This window comes from Zalophus californianus, chromosome X (assembly GCF_009762305.2).
Source record: "Zalophus californianus isolate mZalCal1 chromosome X, mZalCal1.pri.v2, whole genome shotgun sequence".
Taxonomy (NCBI): domain Eukaryota; kingdom Metazoa; phylum Chordata; class Mammalia; order Carnivora; family Otariidae; genus Zalophus; species Zalophus californianus.
The window spans coordinates 30256871-30270942 of NC_045612.1; the positions used below are offsets into that span (position 1 = coordinate 30256871).

Sequence of the window (14072 nt, forward strand, 5' to 3'; positions counted from 1 at the left end):
AACTTTTCTTTCATTTTCAGAGCTATTTTCTATTTCTAATGCTTCATTTTAATTTTCTTCATTAATTCCTAAGTTTCTGAAAACGAGTTTGACTAAATCAAAAGTAGAGACTGCTCTTTACTCTCATAAACGTGTATAAACAAGTTATTTCCAAATATAAAACTATTTGTGTCACATATTGCAGAAGACGAAATGAGCAATTAGGAGCTATGTCATGCAAGAGGCAGAATAGATGTACTTGATAGCCTTTGAGGCTGTATTTCTGGCCTGGCCTCAGGCTGTCTGTAGGCTGTACCATTTGATAGTACTATCAAGAACATCAAATTATAATGAGTATACTTAATTTATTAATTTAACTTTTAAAATAGGAAAATAGGACTTAACTGGCCTCCTTTGAATTGATTATGTATTTAGGAGACAATTTAGCCATGGAGTTATAATTTATATGCCTATATCTTCTAGGAGATTAAGTGAGAGAGAGAGGATTGGAGAATTGGGAGCTCCTGAAGTATGGGGACTTTCTCCAAAGAATCCAGAACCAGAGTAAGTGATTAAAAAATACTTTTAAAAAAATGTAACATTTGTTTAAATCCAGAGACTTGTCAGAATTTTTGTTAAATGAAGAACTTTTAAGTACAGCTCATGTTTTTTCTCTTTTTTGTGATTTATGCTATTCTACCCCTTAGAATTTATTTATTTATTTATTTATTTATTTTAAAGATTTTATTTATTTAATTGACAGAGAGAGACAGCGAGAGAGGGAACACAAGCAGGGGGAGGGTCAGAGGGAGAGGCAGGCTTCCTGCAGAGCAGGGAGCCCGATGCGGGGCTCGATCCCAGGACCCTGAGATCATGACCTGAGCTGAAGGCAGTCGCTTAACCAACTGAGCCACCCAGGCGCCCCGTACCCCTTAGAATTTAAAAACATTGAACATACATAACAATTAAAACATGTTGCTAGTGGATTTTAACATATTAAGTGTTCTTTTTTAAATTTATTTTTAAAGATTTTATTTATTTGACAGAGAGGTGGAGAGCACAAGTAGGCAGAGCGGCAGGGAGAGGGAGAAGCAGGCTCCCCGCTGAGCAGGGAGCCCGACTCAGGGCTCGATCCCAGGACCCTGGGATCATGACCTGACCTGAAGGCAGCCACTTAACCGACTGAGCCACCCAGGCGCCCGTTAATTGTTCTTAAATTGTAATTCATGGGAGTGCTAATTTCCTATTCATAGAAGGGTTCAGTATTAAGACAAATATATTGATATTATTTTGAATTATTTTTTTCTCAGCCTAATAGCAGATTGAGTGTCAGGTGTTAGCCTTATAAAGGGATTTTTTTTTTTGAGGTACAATTGACAAACAACATGGATGGTAGAGTAGGGTTTTCTTATATATATTGGCAAATAGTGACAGTTTTACTTCTTACATTTTTTAAAGATTTTATTTATTTGAGAGAGAGAGAATGAGAGAGAGAGAGAGAGAGAGAGCACATGAGAGGGGGGAGGGTCAGAGGGAGAAGGAGACTCCCTGCTGAGCAGGGAGCCTGATGCGGGACTCTATCCCGGGACTTCATCCTGGGACTCCAGGATCATGACCTGAGCTGAAGGCAGTCGCTTAACCAACTGAGCCACCCAGGTGCCCCACTTTTACTTCTTCTTTACCAATTTGGATGCCTTTTATTTTTCTTGTCTTTGGCTAGGACTTCAGTATTATGTTGAATAAAAGTGGTGAGAATGGGCATCCTTGTCTTGTTCCTGATCTGAAAAAGCTGAAAAAGCTGAAAGCTTTTTACTGTTGAGTGTGATGTTAGCTGTGGGTTCGTCATATCTGGCCTTTTTTAAGTTGAGGTATGTTTTCTCTATATTCACTTTGTTGAGAGTTTGTATCTTATTTGGATGTTGAGTTTTTGTCAGATGCTGTTTCTGCATCTATTGAGATGATCATAGGATTTTTATCCTTTATTTTGTTAATGTGGTATAACCACATTGATTGATTTGTGGATATTGAATTATCCTTGCATTTCTGGAGTAATTTTGACTTTAGAATGGTGTATGATCTTTTTAATGTAGTATAAAATTTGGTTTGCTAATATTTTGTTGCAGATTTTTGCATCTCCATACATCAGGGATATTGGCTTGTAACTTTTTTATTTGTGGTGTCTTTGGTTTTGGTATCAGGACAATGCTGGCCTCATAGAGTGAGTCTGTTCTTTCTTCAGTTTTTTGGAATTGTTTAAGAAGTATAGGTCTTAATTCATTAAATATTTGGTAGAATTTACCTGTGAAACCATCTGGTCCTGGAGTTTCTTTTGTTGGGAGTTTTTTGATTACTGAGTCAATTTCATTAGTAGTAATCAGTCTGTATTGTAATCTTCCTGATTTAGACGATTTATTTATTCTCAGTTGTTTGTTGGCACATAATTGTTCTTAATAGTCTCATGATTTTTTTCTATTTCTGTAGTATTGGGTGTAACTTACCCACTTTCATTTCTGATTTTATTTATATGGGCACTCTCTCTTTTTTTCTTGATGAATCTGGCTAAAGGTTATCAATTTTATCTTGTCAAAGAACCAACTCTTCGTTTCATTGATCTTTTCTGTTGTCTTTTTAGTCTCTTTTTCATTTATTTTTCACTCTGATCTTTATTATTTTCTTCCTCCTGTTAACTTTGGGCTTTGTTCTTTTTCTAGTTCCTTTAGGTGTAAGATTAGATTGTTTATTTGAGATTTTTCTTGGTTCTTGAGTTGGGCCTGTATAAAACTTCCCTCGTAGAACTTCTTTTGCTGCATTTCATGGATTTTGTACTGTTGTGTTTCCATTTTCATTTGTCTCAGGGTAATTTTTGACTTCCTCTTTGATTTCTTCATTGACCCGTTGGTTGGTTGGTTGGTTATTTATTTATTTATTTTAAAGATTTTATTTATTTATTTGACAGAGACACAGCGAGAGAGGGAACACAAGCAGGGGGAGTGGGAGAGGGAGAACCAGGCTTCCCACCAAGCAGGGATCCCAATGCAGGGCTCGATCCCAGGACCCCGAGATCATGAGCCGAGCCGAAGGCAGACGCTTAACGACTGAGCCACCCAGGCGCCCCTTTATTTATTGATTTTTAAAGATTTATTTATTTGAGAGAGAGAGAGAGCACGCATGCACAAATGGGAGGGTCAGAGGGAGAGGGAGAGAGAATCTCAAGCAGACTCCACACTGAGCACAGAGCCTGACATGGGGCTCGATCTCACGACCCTGAGATCACAACCTGAGTTGAAACCAAGAGTCAGACACTTAACCGACTGTGCCACGCAGGCACCCCGACCCATTGGTTGTTTAATTCCATGTTGTTTTGCCTTTATGTGTTTGTGTTTTTCCAGTTTTCTTGTAATTGATTTCTAGTTTCATACTGTTGTGGTCTGAAAAGATGCTTGATACGATTTCAGTCTTAAATTTATCAAAACTTGTCTTGTGACCTAACATGGGATCAGTCCTGGAGAATATTCCATGTGCACTTGAAAAGAGTGTGTATTCTGTTTTTGGATAGAATGTTCTGTATATATCTGTTAAGTCCATCTGGTCTAGTCTGTTGGTCAAGGCCACTGTTTCCTTATTGATTTTCTGTCTGAATGATCGATCCATTCATGTAAGTGGGGTATTAGGTCTCTTACTATTATTGTATTACTGTCAATTTCTCCCTTTATGTCTGTTAATACTTGGTTTATGTATTAAGGTGCTCCTGTATTGGGTGCATAGGTATTTACAAATGTTATATCCACTTGTTGGATTGATCCCTTTATCATACGTAATGTCCTTTGTGTCTTGTTACAGGCTTTGTTTTCTAGTCTGTTTTGTATGATATAAGTATTGCTACCCCAGCTTTTTGTTTGTTTTCATTTGCATGGAATATCTTTTTCCATCCCTTCAGTTTCAGTCTCTGTGTCTTTAGATCTGAAGTGAGTCTGTTGTAGGCAGCATATAGATGGGTATTGTTTTTTTAAATCTATTCAGCTACTGTGTGTGTTTTGATTGGAGCACTTAGTAAGTTTACATTTAAAGTAATTTTTTTTAAAGATTTATTTATTTATTTGACAGAAAGAGACACAGAGAGGGAGAGGGAACACAAGCAGGGGGAGTGGGAGAGGGAGAAGCAGGCTTTCTGCCAAGCAGGGAGCCCGATGCGGGACTTGATCCCAGGACCCTGGGATCATGACCTGAGCCGAAGGCAGATGCTTAACGACTGAGCCACCCAGGTGCCCCTGAAGTAATTATTGATTAAAAAAAGTATTGATAAGTATGGACTTGTTGCCATTTTGTGGATTTCTTTTTTTAAAGATTTTATTTATTTGTCAGAGAGAGAGAGTGCACAAGCAGGGGGAGTGGTAGGCAGAGGGAGAAGCAGTCTCCCTGCTGAGCAAGGAGCCAGATGTGGGACTTGATCCCAGGCTGGAATCATGACCTGAGCCTGAGGCAGACACTTAACCAACTGAGCCACCCAGGCATCTCTTTCTGATTGTTTTTGTAGTTCTTCTCTTGCTCTCTTACCTTGAAATTTGGTGACTTTCCTTAGTGTTATGTTTGTTTTCTTTTATTTTTTGTTTTTCTATTATAGGTATTTGGTCAGTGGTTACCATGAGGTTCATAATATAACATCTTATGTATATAGCAATCCATTTTAAGTTAATGCCCACTTAAGTTCAGATGCATTCCAAAAGCACTACATCATCCCCCATGATGTTTTTAACATATTTTACATTCAATTATTTTATGTTTCCATTGACTAATTATTGTGGGTCTAACTGATTTTATTGCTTTTGTCTTTTAACCTTCATACTAGCTATGTAGGTGGTTGATCCACTACCTTTACTGTATGTTTACATTTACCAATGAGATTTTTCCTTTCATAATTTTCCTTTTTTTTTTTTTAACGATTTTATTATAAGTAATCTCTACACCCAACATGGAGCTCCAACTCACAACCCCAAGAGCAAGAGTCGTATGCTCCACTGACTGAGCCAGCCAAGCACCCCTCCTTTCATAATTTTCTTACTTGTAGTTACGATTTTTCTTTTCTACTTAAAATTAAGTCCCCTAAACATTTCTTGTAAGGCTGGTTTGGTATTGATGACCTCCTTTAGCTTATGCTTGTCTGAGAAACTCCTTGTTTCTCCTTCACTTCTGAGTGATAACCTTGCTGGGTAGAGTGATCTTGGTTGTGAGTTTTTTTCCTTTTAGCACTTCGCATATATCATGCTGTTCTCTTCTGACCTATAAAGTTTCTGCTGAAAAACTAGCTTATAGACTTAGGGTCCCTTGGTATGTAACTAGTTGTTTTCCTTTTGCTGCTTTTAAGATTGTTTATCTCTAACTCTTGACACTCTGATTATAATGTGTCTTGATCACATATCTCAGCAGGGAGACTGCTTCTCCCTCTGCCTGACAGGCCTGGTTGCAGCTGGTGTGGGCATGCTGGTGTGTGGGGTTGGCCCTTGGCACAGCTGGCTATAAGGCCTGGTTGTGAGCTGCGTGAGCACTGTTGAGTAGGGCAGGCTTTTGGTGCAGCTGGCTGCAAAGTCCAGCTGCCACTGATGCAGACACTCTAGTGTATAGGACTGGGCCTCCAGGGCAGGAGCCCTTGGGTGGAAGGTGTGCTGGTCCTGGCCAAGGATGCCTGCTAGGTATGGTGGGTAGGGAGCTGCTAGAGAGGAGTGCCAGGCCAGGGTGGACAGGTTGGGTGGGGTGAGTCTGTGCAAGTAGTGCTAGCACAGTAGATGGAGAGTGTCAGAAATGGCACCTGCCAGCACCGGACCAGCTAGATGTAAAGGAAGTAAAAAGAAAATGGGGCCTGCCAGTGCTTCTTTCCCTGGAGAATGTTCAGACAGATCCCTGCCCCTCCAACACACCCTAAACTTAGTCTCCTTGGATCTTCTTCACCTCTAACCTAGGTACTTTTCAAACTAATGCCTCTGCACTGGTGTGCCCTTTAAGAGGGAAGTCTCAATTTCCCACTGCCCTCTGGCTCTCCCGGACATAGGCCCCACTTGTTTTCAATGCCAGGCATTATGGGTGCTTGTCTTTTTGGTACAGGTCCCTCAGGCTATGGAGGCTGATGTGGAACGCAGATCTCTTATTTCTCAGTGAGGGACTCTACAGTTATGATATCCCTTCTGCTGTTGGTCACCATGCCAAGGGTGTGGGTCCTGACTAGACTGTGTCTCTGCCCCTCCTACCCTTCTCATTGTGGCTTTTTCTTTATATCCTTAGTTACATATGATCTGGTTCTGCTACTCTTCAGTTCATTCTCAGAGATAGTTGTTCTATATGTAGTTGTAGATTTTGGTATGTCTATGGAAGGAGGTGAGCTCAGGATTTTCCTACTCCACCATGTTGATACCCTCTCCTATACTACATTTTCTTCATCTCTTCATCCCTCCATAGACACTTGGGTTGTTTCCATATCTTGGCTATTGTAAATAATGTTGCAGTGAACATGGGAGTGCATATATCTTCAAGTTAGTGTTTTTGTTTTCTTTGGGTAAATACCCAGAGGTGGAATTGCTGGATCATATGGTAGTTATATATATTTTTAAAGATTTTATTTATTTGACAGAGAGAGAGAGAGAGTACAAGCAGGCAGAGAGGCAGAGGGAGAGGGAGAAGCCGACTCCCTGCTGAGCAGGGAGCCCGATGTGGGGCTCGATCCTAGGACTCTGGGATCATGACCTGAGCTGAAGGCAGCCACTCAACCGACTGAGCCACCCAGTTGCCCCGGTAGTTACATTTTTAATTTTTAAGGAACCTCCATACAGTTTTCCATAGTGGCTATACCAATTTACATTCCCACCTACAGTGTGCACAGGTTCCCTTTCCTCCGCATCTTCACCAACACTTGTTATTTCTTGTCTTTTCGAGAATGGCCATTCTAACAGGTGAGTTATTATCTCTTTTTGATTTTGATTTACATTTCCCTGATGATTAGTGATACTGAACATGTTTTTCATATAGTGGTTACCCATTTATATGTCTTTGGAAAATGTCTATTCAGATCCTTTGCCTTTTTTTTTTTTTTAGCGAGAGACAGAGAGCATGGTGCGTGAGGGGGAGGTTGGGGGCTGCAGAGGAGGAGAGAGAATCTTAAGTAGGCTTCACATTCAGCGCAGAGCTCAAAGCAGACCCCGTCTCACAACTCTGAGATCATGACCTGAGCCAAAATCAAGAGTCGGATGCTTAACTGACTGAGGCATCCGTGTGCCCCTGTTACCTTTGTTGTTGTTTTTTTTTAAAGACTTTATTTATTTGACAGAGAGTTAGAGATAATGAGAAAGAGAGCACAAGGAGGGGGAGCTGCAGGCAGAGGGAGAGGGAGAAGCAGCTCCCTGCCAAGCAAGGAGTCCAGTGTGGGGCTCGATCCCAGGACCCCGGGATCACGACCTGAGCTGAAGGCAGATGCTTAACTAACTGAGCCCCCCAGGTGCCCTGGTTTTTAGATTTCCCATTAAAAACAAAGGTAACAGGGGGCGCCTGGGTATATTCTTTACTCCTCTTTTTTTCTTTACTCCTTTGTCATAGCTCAATTTCCTGTATATACATAGGTTTATTTGGGGCTCTTTATTCTGTTCCCAAAGGGATTTTTTTAAAAAATGAATATACCAATACAGTTTTGTTTATTTTCTTTTTATATTTTATTTTAAGTAATCTTTACACCCAACATGGGGCTCAGACTTACAACCCCAAGAGCAGGAGTCTCACGCTCTACCAACTGAGGCAGCCAGGTGCTCCTAGTTAGTTTTCTTGTATTAAATAGTATCTGAAGGCCTAATTATTTTTTTTCTTATTTTTTTTCATTTGGTACTGTGCATAAGGTTCTTCTTCCCTCTTTTCTAAGTCTGCTTTGAGTTGAAACAATGTGCTTGACAGATATACTTGTGTTTTGTGACAGGGTGATAGAATTATTATCTGAAACTTGTTCTTATAGATATCTTTGAAAATGATCAAAGAATCTGAACTGAAAGAATGAGCTGGAAGGAACACTACAAATAATTTTCTAGGCAATACCTAAATTACTCCAGATGTTGTCTTCAGATTAAAAGATTATATGATATGAAAATTCCTCTTCTAAACTATTTTTTAAAGATTTATTTATTTTTTAATATATTCTTTAAAGATTTTATTTATTTATCCATGGGAGAGAGAGAGAGAAGCAGGGTCCCCGCAGAGCGAGAGCCCAGTGCGGGGCTCGATCCCAGGACCCCAGGATCATGACCTGAGCCAAAGGCAGGCACCCAACCGACTGAGCCACCCAGGCGCCCCAAAGATTTATTTATTTTAAGAGAGAGAGCAAGTGGGAGGGGCAGAGGGAGAGGGAGCAGACTCACTGCTGAGCATGGAGCTGGATGTAGGGCTCGATCCCAGGACTCTGAGATCATGACCTGAGCCAAAACCAAGAGTCAGCCGTTCAACTGACTGAGCCACTCAGCCACCCCATCCTCTTCTAAACTATTATAGAATTTTAATAGTACTCATTTTCAGAATTATCTATAATAGAAAGAAATCTCTTTATGTAGTAGTGTGTTAGGTTCTTCTTGCTCTGGGGACAGAACAGTTGCTGCTCCACCATATGTCCTTTATACACATAGAATAAAGTGAAGTCTTTCTTTGGTCTTCTTATCTCTTGTTTTTTCTTTTTTTTTTTTTAAGATTTTTTATTCATTTGAGACAGAGATCAGAGAGAGAGAGAGCATGAGCAGGGGGAGAGGCAGAGGGAGAAGGAGCAGCAGACTCCCTGCTGAGCCAGGAGCCTGATGCGGGGCTCGATCCTAGCGCCCCAGGACCATGACCCAAGCCTAAGGCAGACGCTCAACCATCTGAGCCACCAAGGCGTCCCTCTTGTTTTTTCCATCTTTCCTTATGGTTCCGTACATTTACCCTGTGGCTTCTTCTGAAAATTTACCCATTGCTTTTAGTTTGAATAGTGTTTTGTAAACTCTAAAGCATTATGCAAATGTAAATGATTATTATATTATTTTGAAGGTGGTAGACCCTCGAACTATACCCTTACAAAGTTATTCCAGTGTTTGCTCTTAATTGTTGTTGGACAATTGGTGTCATTACTGAAATTTTTTGATTCTATATTTTTATACTCCATGATTCACATTTTATCACTTTTCTGATTCTTACAACCATCTTCTTTAAATTCAGCTCTGACGAACACACACCAGTAGAGGATGATGAGCCAAAGAAAAGCACCACTTCAGCTTCTACTTCAGAAGGTATTTTTTTAAATACTACAGAGCTGCTGTATTGAGAAGTTGAAAAAAAATGTTTCTAAATAGTCGAACAATAGACTTCACTTGTACTCAAGTTGCCCGTCATCTGTTCTTTTTCAGTATTTCAAATACAATAAAACTGATGATCGTAATACTTGTTAGAAGTTAATTTTATATTTGTACTTTACGTAGAAGAGAAGAAGAAGAAGAAGAGGAAGTCTAGTCGTTCGAAAGAAAGGTCCAAGAAAAAGAGAAAGAAAAAATCCTCTAAAAGAAAACACAAGAAGTATTCTGATGACAGCGACAGTGACTCTGACTGTGACTCAGACTCCAGCGGTAAGAAGGCCAGCATCACTCTGCAAGCCTGGCTTCAGAACTCATTTTACTTCGTAAAACTGATTTCAGAGGAAGGTTAAACCACAAGCACGGTAACCAAGAGTCATTGAGCACTCGCTGACTTTGTGCCGGGCACTGCGCTAAGTGCTCGGTGTTCATCAGTGCTGTTTAATCCACACGTGACTCCAGACCACATGTTAGCGCTGGGGGATTGGGGCGCAGAGCAGGTTGCGATACCGCACTCAGGCTCACACAGCTGAGATTCAGACCCGAGTGGCGTGACCCCAGGTGGGCGGTATCTAGCTGTACGAGGCACGTGGCAGCGAACCGAGGTGGGGTCGAGCCGTACAGGGCTGCAGCAGCCCCGGGGGGCAGGTCTCTTGTGTCATTCCCACACTCAGTGGGCACCTCTGTGCCACTTTCAAAAAGGAACGCCACAACGGACCCCCTTGAGGCTGGCATCTGATTAGGGAAGACACCCCCCGTGGGGTGGTGCCTCACAGAAAGCTACCATTTTGTGCCTTCTCCTGGCTGATGGTTGACAGAGGGTGCCACTTCTGGGGACACATTACATAAAGGTGTCTTTTCCTCTGATGTCACCTGGGTTTCCTGGCTCCTGTTGTCACTTTTCTTCCTCACTGTGGAAGAGTGAACTACTGTTTTTTTTTTTTATTTTATTTCAGAGAGATAGTGTGCAGGTGTGCAAGTGGGGGGAGGGACAGACGGAGAGAATCTCAAGTTGACTCCCCACTGAGCATGGAGCCTGAAACAGGGCTGATCCCACAACCCATGAGATCATGACCTGAGTTGAAATGAAGAGTCAGACGCTTAACCGACTGAGACACCCAGGTGCCCCTGAGTGAACTTTCTTAGAGCACAAACGTGAGCACATCTGTCCCCTACTTAAAAATCCTTCAGAAGCTCTCTGTAGCCTTCAGGGTAAAGTTTGGACCCTGATTGATCCCTCTCTAATCACACATGCCCTGTCACTCTTGCAGCATCCTCTGTAACCAAAGAACTACTGTCTGTCTCCTCAGTATTCCATGTTCTTTCTCTCGCTTCTGTTACTTGATACAGAGAGTCCATCTGCCTACAATGCCAGTCTCTCCCTGCATGCGGCTTGGCTTACTCACTTCAACAATGGGCATGCAGTACTTTTGTAATAAAACTGATTTTTAAAAAGAACTAGCTTGGGGCACCTGGGTGGCTCAGTCAGTTAAGCGTCTGCCTTTGGCTCAGGTTATGATCCCAGGGTCCTGTGATCAAGCCCCAGTTGGGCTCCCTGCTCAGCCGGGAGTCTGATTCTCCCTCTCCCTCTGCCCTTCCCCCCCACCGCTCATGCTTGCTTGTTCTCTCTCCCTCAAATAAATAAATAAATCTTAAAAAAGAACTAGCTTAAGAGTCACCATTCCTTAACCACCCTCCCCAAACCATCCTGATAATGAGACTTCTCTGTATGCCCAAAGCACCCCATGCTTCCCTGTATCACTCCAAATTCTGTTTATCTCTTTACCTCTGTCTCCTCCATTAGACTGAGCTCCTAGAAAGCATGTCCCTGGCCCCAAACACATAGCGGTTTTTTCTTTTTTCTTCGTGAAAATGCTCAAACATTAGAAAGTAAGGAGAATAGTATACTATATATCATTTAGGTTTTAACAATTTTTAGTATTTTGACAGTTGCTTTAAAGATTTTATTTGCTAGAAAGAGAGCAAGGGCGAGAGAGAGAGCACACACAAGCAGGGGGAGCAGCAGGCAGAGGGAGGAGCAGACTCCCCGCCGAGCAGGGAGCCCCATGTGGGACTGGATCCCAGGACCCTGAGATCATGACCCAAGCCGAAGGCAGATGCTTAACCGACTGAGCCACCCAGGCGTCCCTTGACAGTTGCTTTAAATATCATTTTTTTTTGCTGAGATATTCAAAGTAAATTAGAAATATCATACTGCTACCCTAAAGATTTCTGTATACATCTCTAAAAAACAAGGACATTTTCCTACTTACTCCTATGATTTCACCCAATAAAATTAATAATAATACTCTGCTTCACTGAAGACTTAGTATAACTTTAATTTCTGTGTCCCTGGAGCCTAGCACATATCCTGATGAGGAGCAATAAATGTTTGAGTTAATTAATTTCTCTGTAACAACAAATAGGGCAATAGGATATTTACTCAGTTACTGCGCTTTTAGAGTTTAATTTTTGTTTTTAATTAAAATGTGCTTTAATTTGCAGATGAGGATACAAAAAGAAGAGCAAAGAAAGCCAAGAAAAAGGAAAAGAAGAAGAAACATAGATCGTCAGTTTTCTTTCCAATTTTTACCTTAAATTACATAAAATAAAGTAATTAAGAAATAATGATAAATAAAATAGTGTAATGATCCCCCATGTAACCATCACCCAGCTTAATAATTTCAACTCTTGGACAATCTTTACTGCCCCCCCCCCATTATTTCAAAACCAATCCCAGATATCATTTTGTCCATAAACCAGCATGTTTCTCTAAAAGATAGGCATTCCTTTATAAAAATCATAACCACAGTAGTGTTATCATGCCTAATATATTTAATAGTAATTCCTCAATTCTCAGCAGGTTTTTATGTAGTTTATTTAAATTTGGATCCAAATAATGCCCATAAATTGTGATTGGTTGATATGTCCCTTGTATCTCTTTAAATTAGTTGGTTCCCCTTCCCTTTTTGTTCTTGCGATATTTTTGTTAAAGAAACCAAATCATTTACCTGTAGAGTTTCCTGCAGTATAGATTTTTCTAATTATATTTAATTTTTTAATTTATTTTTTATTTTTTTAAAGATTTTATCTATTTGACAGAGAGAGACACAGTGAGAGAGGGAACACAAGCAGGGGGAGTGGGAGAGGGAGAAGCAGGCTTTCCGCGGAGCGGGGAGCCCGATGCGGGGCTCGATCCCAGGACTCTGGGATCATGACCCAAGCCGAAGGCAGACACCTAACAACTGAGCCACCCAGGCACCCTTAATTTCTTTATTTTTAAAGATTTTATTTTTAAGTAATCTCTACACCTAATGTGGGGGTTGAACTCAGGACCCCAAGATCAAGAGTCACGTGCTGCACTGTTTGAGCCAGCCAGACGCCGCTGACTGTATTTTTATGGTGTGCTTTTAACATGTTCTTTGTCTTTCTCTATTTCTTACATATTGATAGTAAGGTCCAGAGACTTGGTGAGGTACAGATTTGAGTCTTTGGCACACATACTTCATAGGTGGTGCTGTGTACTTCGTCAGGAGGCAGATAATGTCTGGTTGTCTCCTTTTGTCATATTAATAGCCATGGATGGTCATTCCCTAGATCCCTTGTTTCATTAAGGATTGCAAAGTGGTGATAGTCTCATTCTGGCTTTCTTTTTTTTTTTTCCTCTGGCTTGCTTTCTTCATTTATTAGGTAGGATAATTCTATAAGAGAAACCTACCCTCATCAACTGTTTGTTTACTCTGAAGTACAGTTTGTATAGGAAAGGCAGGTTATTTTTTTTTTACTTTTTTTGTTTTATGAGTTTTCAAAATAATGAGTTGGACTTTTTTTAGTATCATTATGAACCCCAGGATTCAAACATATTTGATGTATTTTAATCCATTACGGTTCAAATTATTGATGCTCAAATTGGTAAGAGCTGTTTTTTATTTTTATTTTTTTTAAAGATTTTATTTATTTGACAGAGAGATAGAGCACAAGTAGGCAGAGAGGCAGGCAGAGGGAGAGGGAGAAGCAGGCTCTCTGCTGAGCAGGGAGCCCAACATGGGGCACGATCCCAGGACCCTAGGATCATGACCTGAGCCGAAGGCAGACACTTAACCAACTGAGCCACCCAGGCGCCCCAAGAGCTGTTTTTTAAACTGCTTTATTATCTTTTTGCAACATGAGAACTGTATTTCGTTGTCCCCTTGAGGGATCTTTTTTATAGTGAAACATGATTTGGTTAAATAAGTTAAAAGATCTTTTAATTAAAATTCTGCTCTAAAAATTTTAATCAGCTTAGAACTTAAATCATTTTCATCAGTCTTTCATTGCCTTAAAAAGTGAGATTCCCTTTAATGTGGGACTATTAAGTGTATTTGTATCAAATTATAATTACAGGAAGAAATACAAGAAAAAGAAGTCTAAGAAGAGTAGAAAAGATTCCAGTGATTCAAGCTCTAAAGATTCCCAGGAAGAGTTTCTGGAGAATCCCTGGAAGGATCGGTCAAGTAGGTTCTTCTGGTAGACTTTGACTCAGAACAGATAAAACATTAAATGATTAGTCAAAATGTGAATCTGTTTCTGAACATCTTTCCTGCAGAGCCTGAAGAACCCTCAGATTTAATTGGCCCAGAGGCTCCAAAAACACTTGCCTCTCAGGATGATAAACCTTTGAAGTAAGTAACAGTATATTTTAAATATCTGAGGTACAGCCCTAACTTGCCTTTCCAACTATATCTCCCTCTATGTCCTTATTTACATGCCAGGTTC

General features: G+C 40.6%; 1 protein-coding gene across 6 annotated transcripts in view; it reads left to right on the forward strand.

The window, feature by feature from the left end:
• LOC113930685 (NFKB activating protein) overlaps positions 1–14072 on the forward strand; it is a 42722-nt gene that overhangs the window by 2422 nt on the left and 26228 nt on the right. For all 6 annotated transcript variants that reach the window (XR_003522586.2, XR_003522584.2, XR_003522583.2 and 3 more), the window contains exons 2-7: positions 463–543; positions 9187–9257; positions 9447–9590; positions 11823–11886; positions 13701–13810; positions 13903–13978. Coding sequence is in view for 3 of the 6 variants with exons in the window: in XM_027608050.2 (XP_027463851.1) it covers positions 463–543; positions 9187–9257; positions 9447–9590; positions 11823–11886; positions 13701–13810; positions 13903–13978 (546 nt within the window). In the remaining 3 variants the exon portion in view is untranslated. The remainder of the gene's footprint in view (positions 1–462; positions 544–9186; positions 9258–9446; positions 9591–11822; positions 11887–13700; positions 13811–13902; positions 13979–14072) is intronic.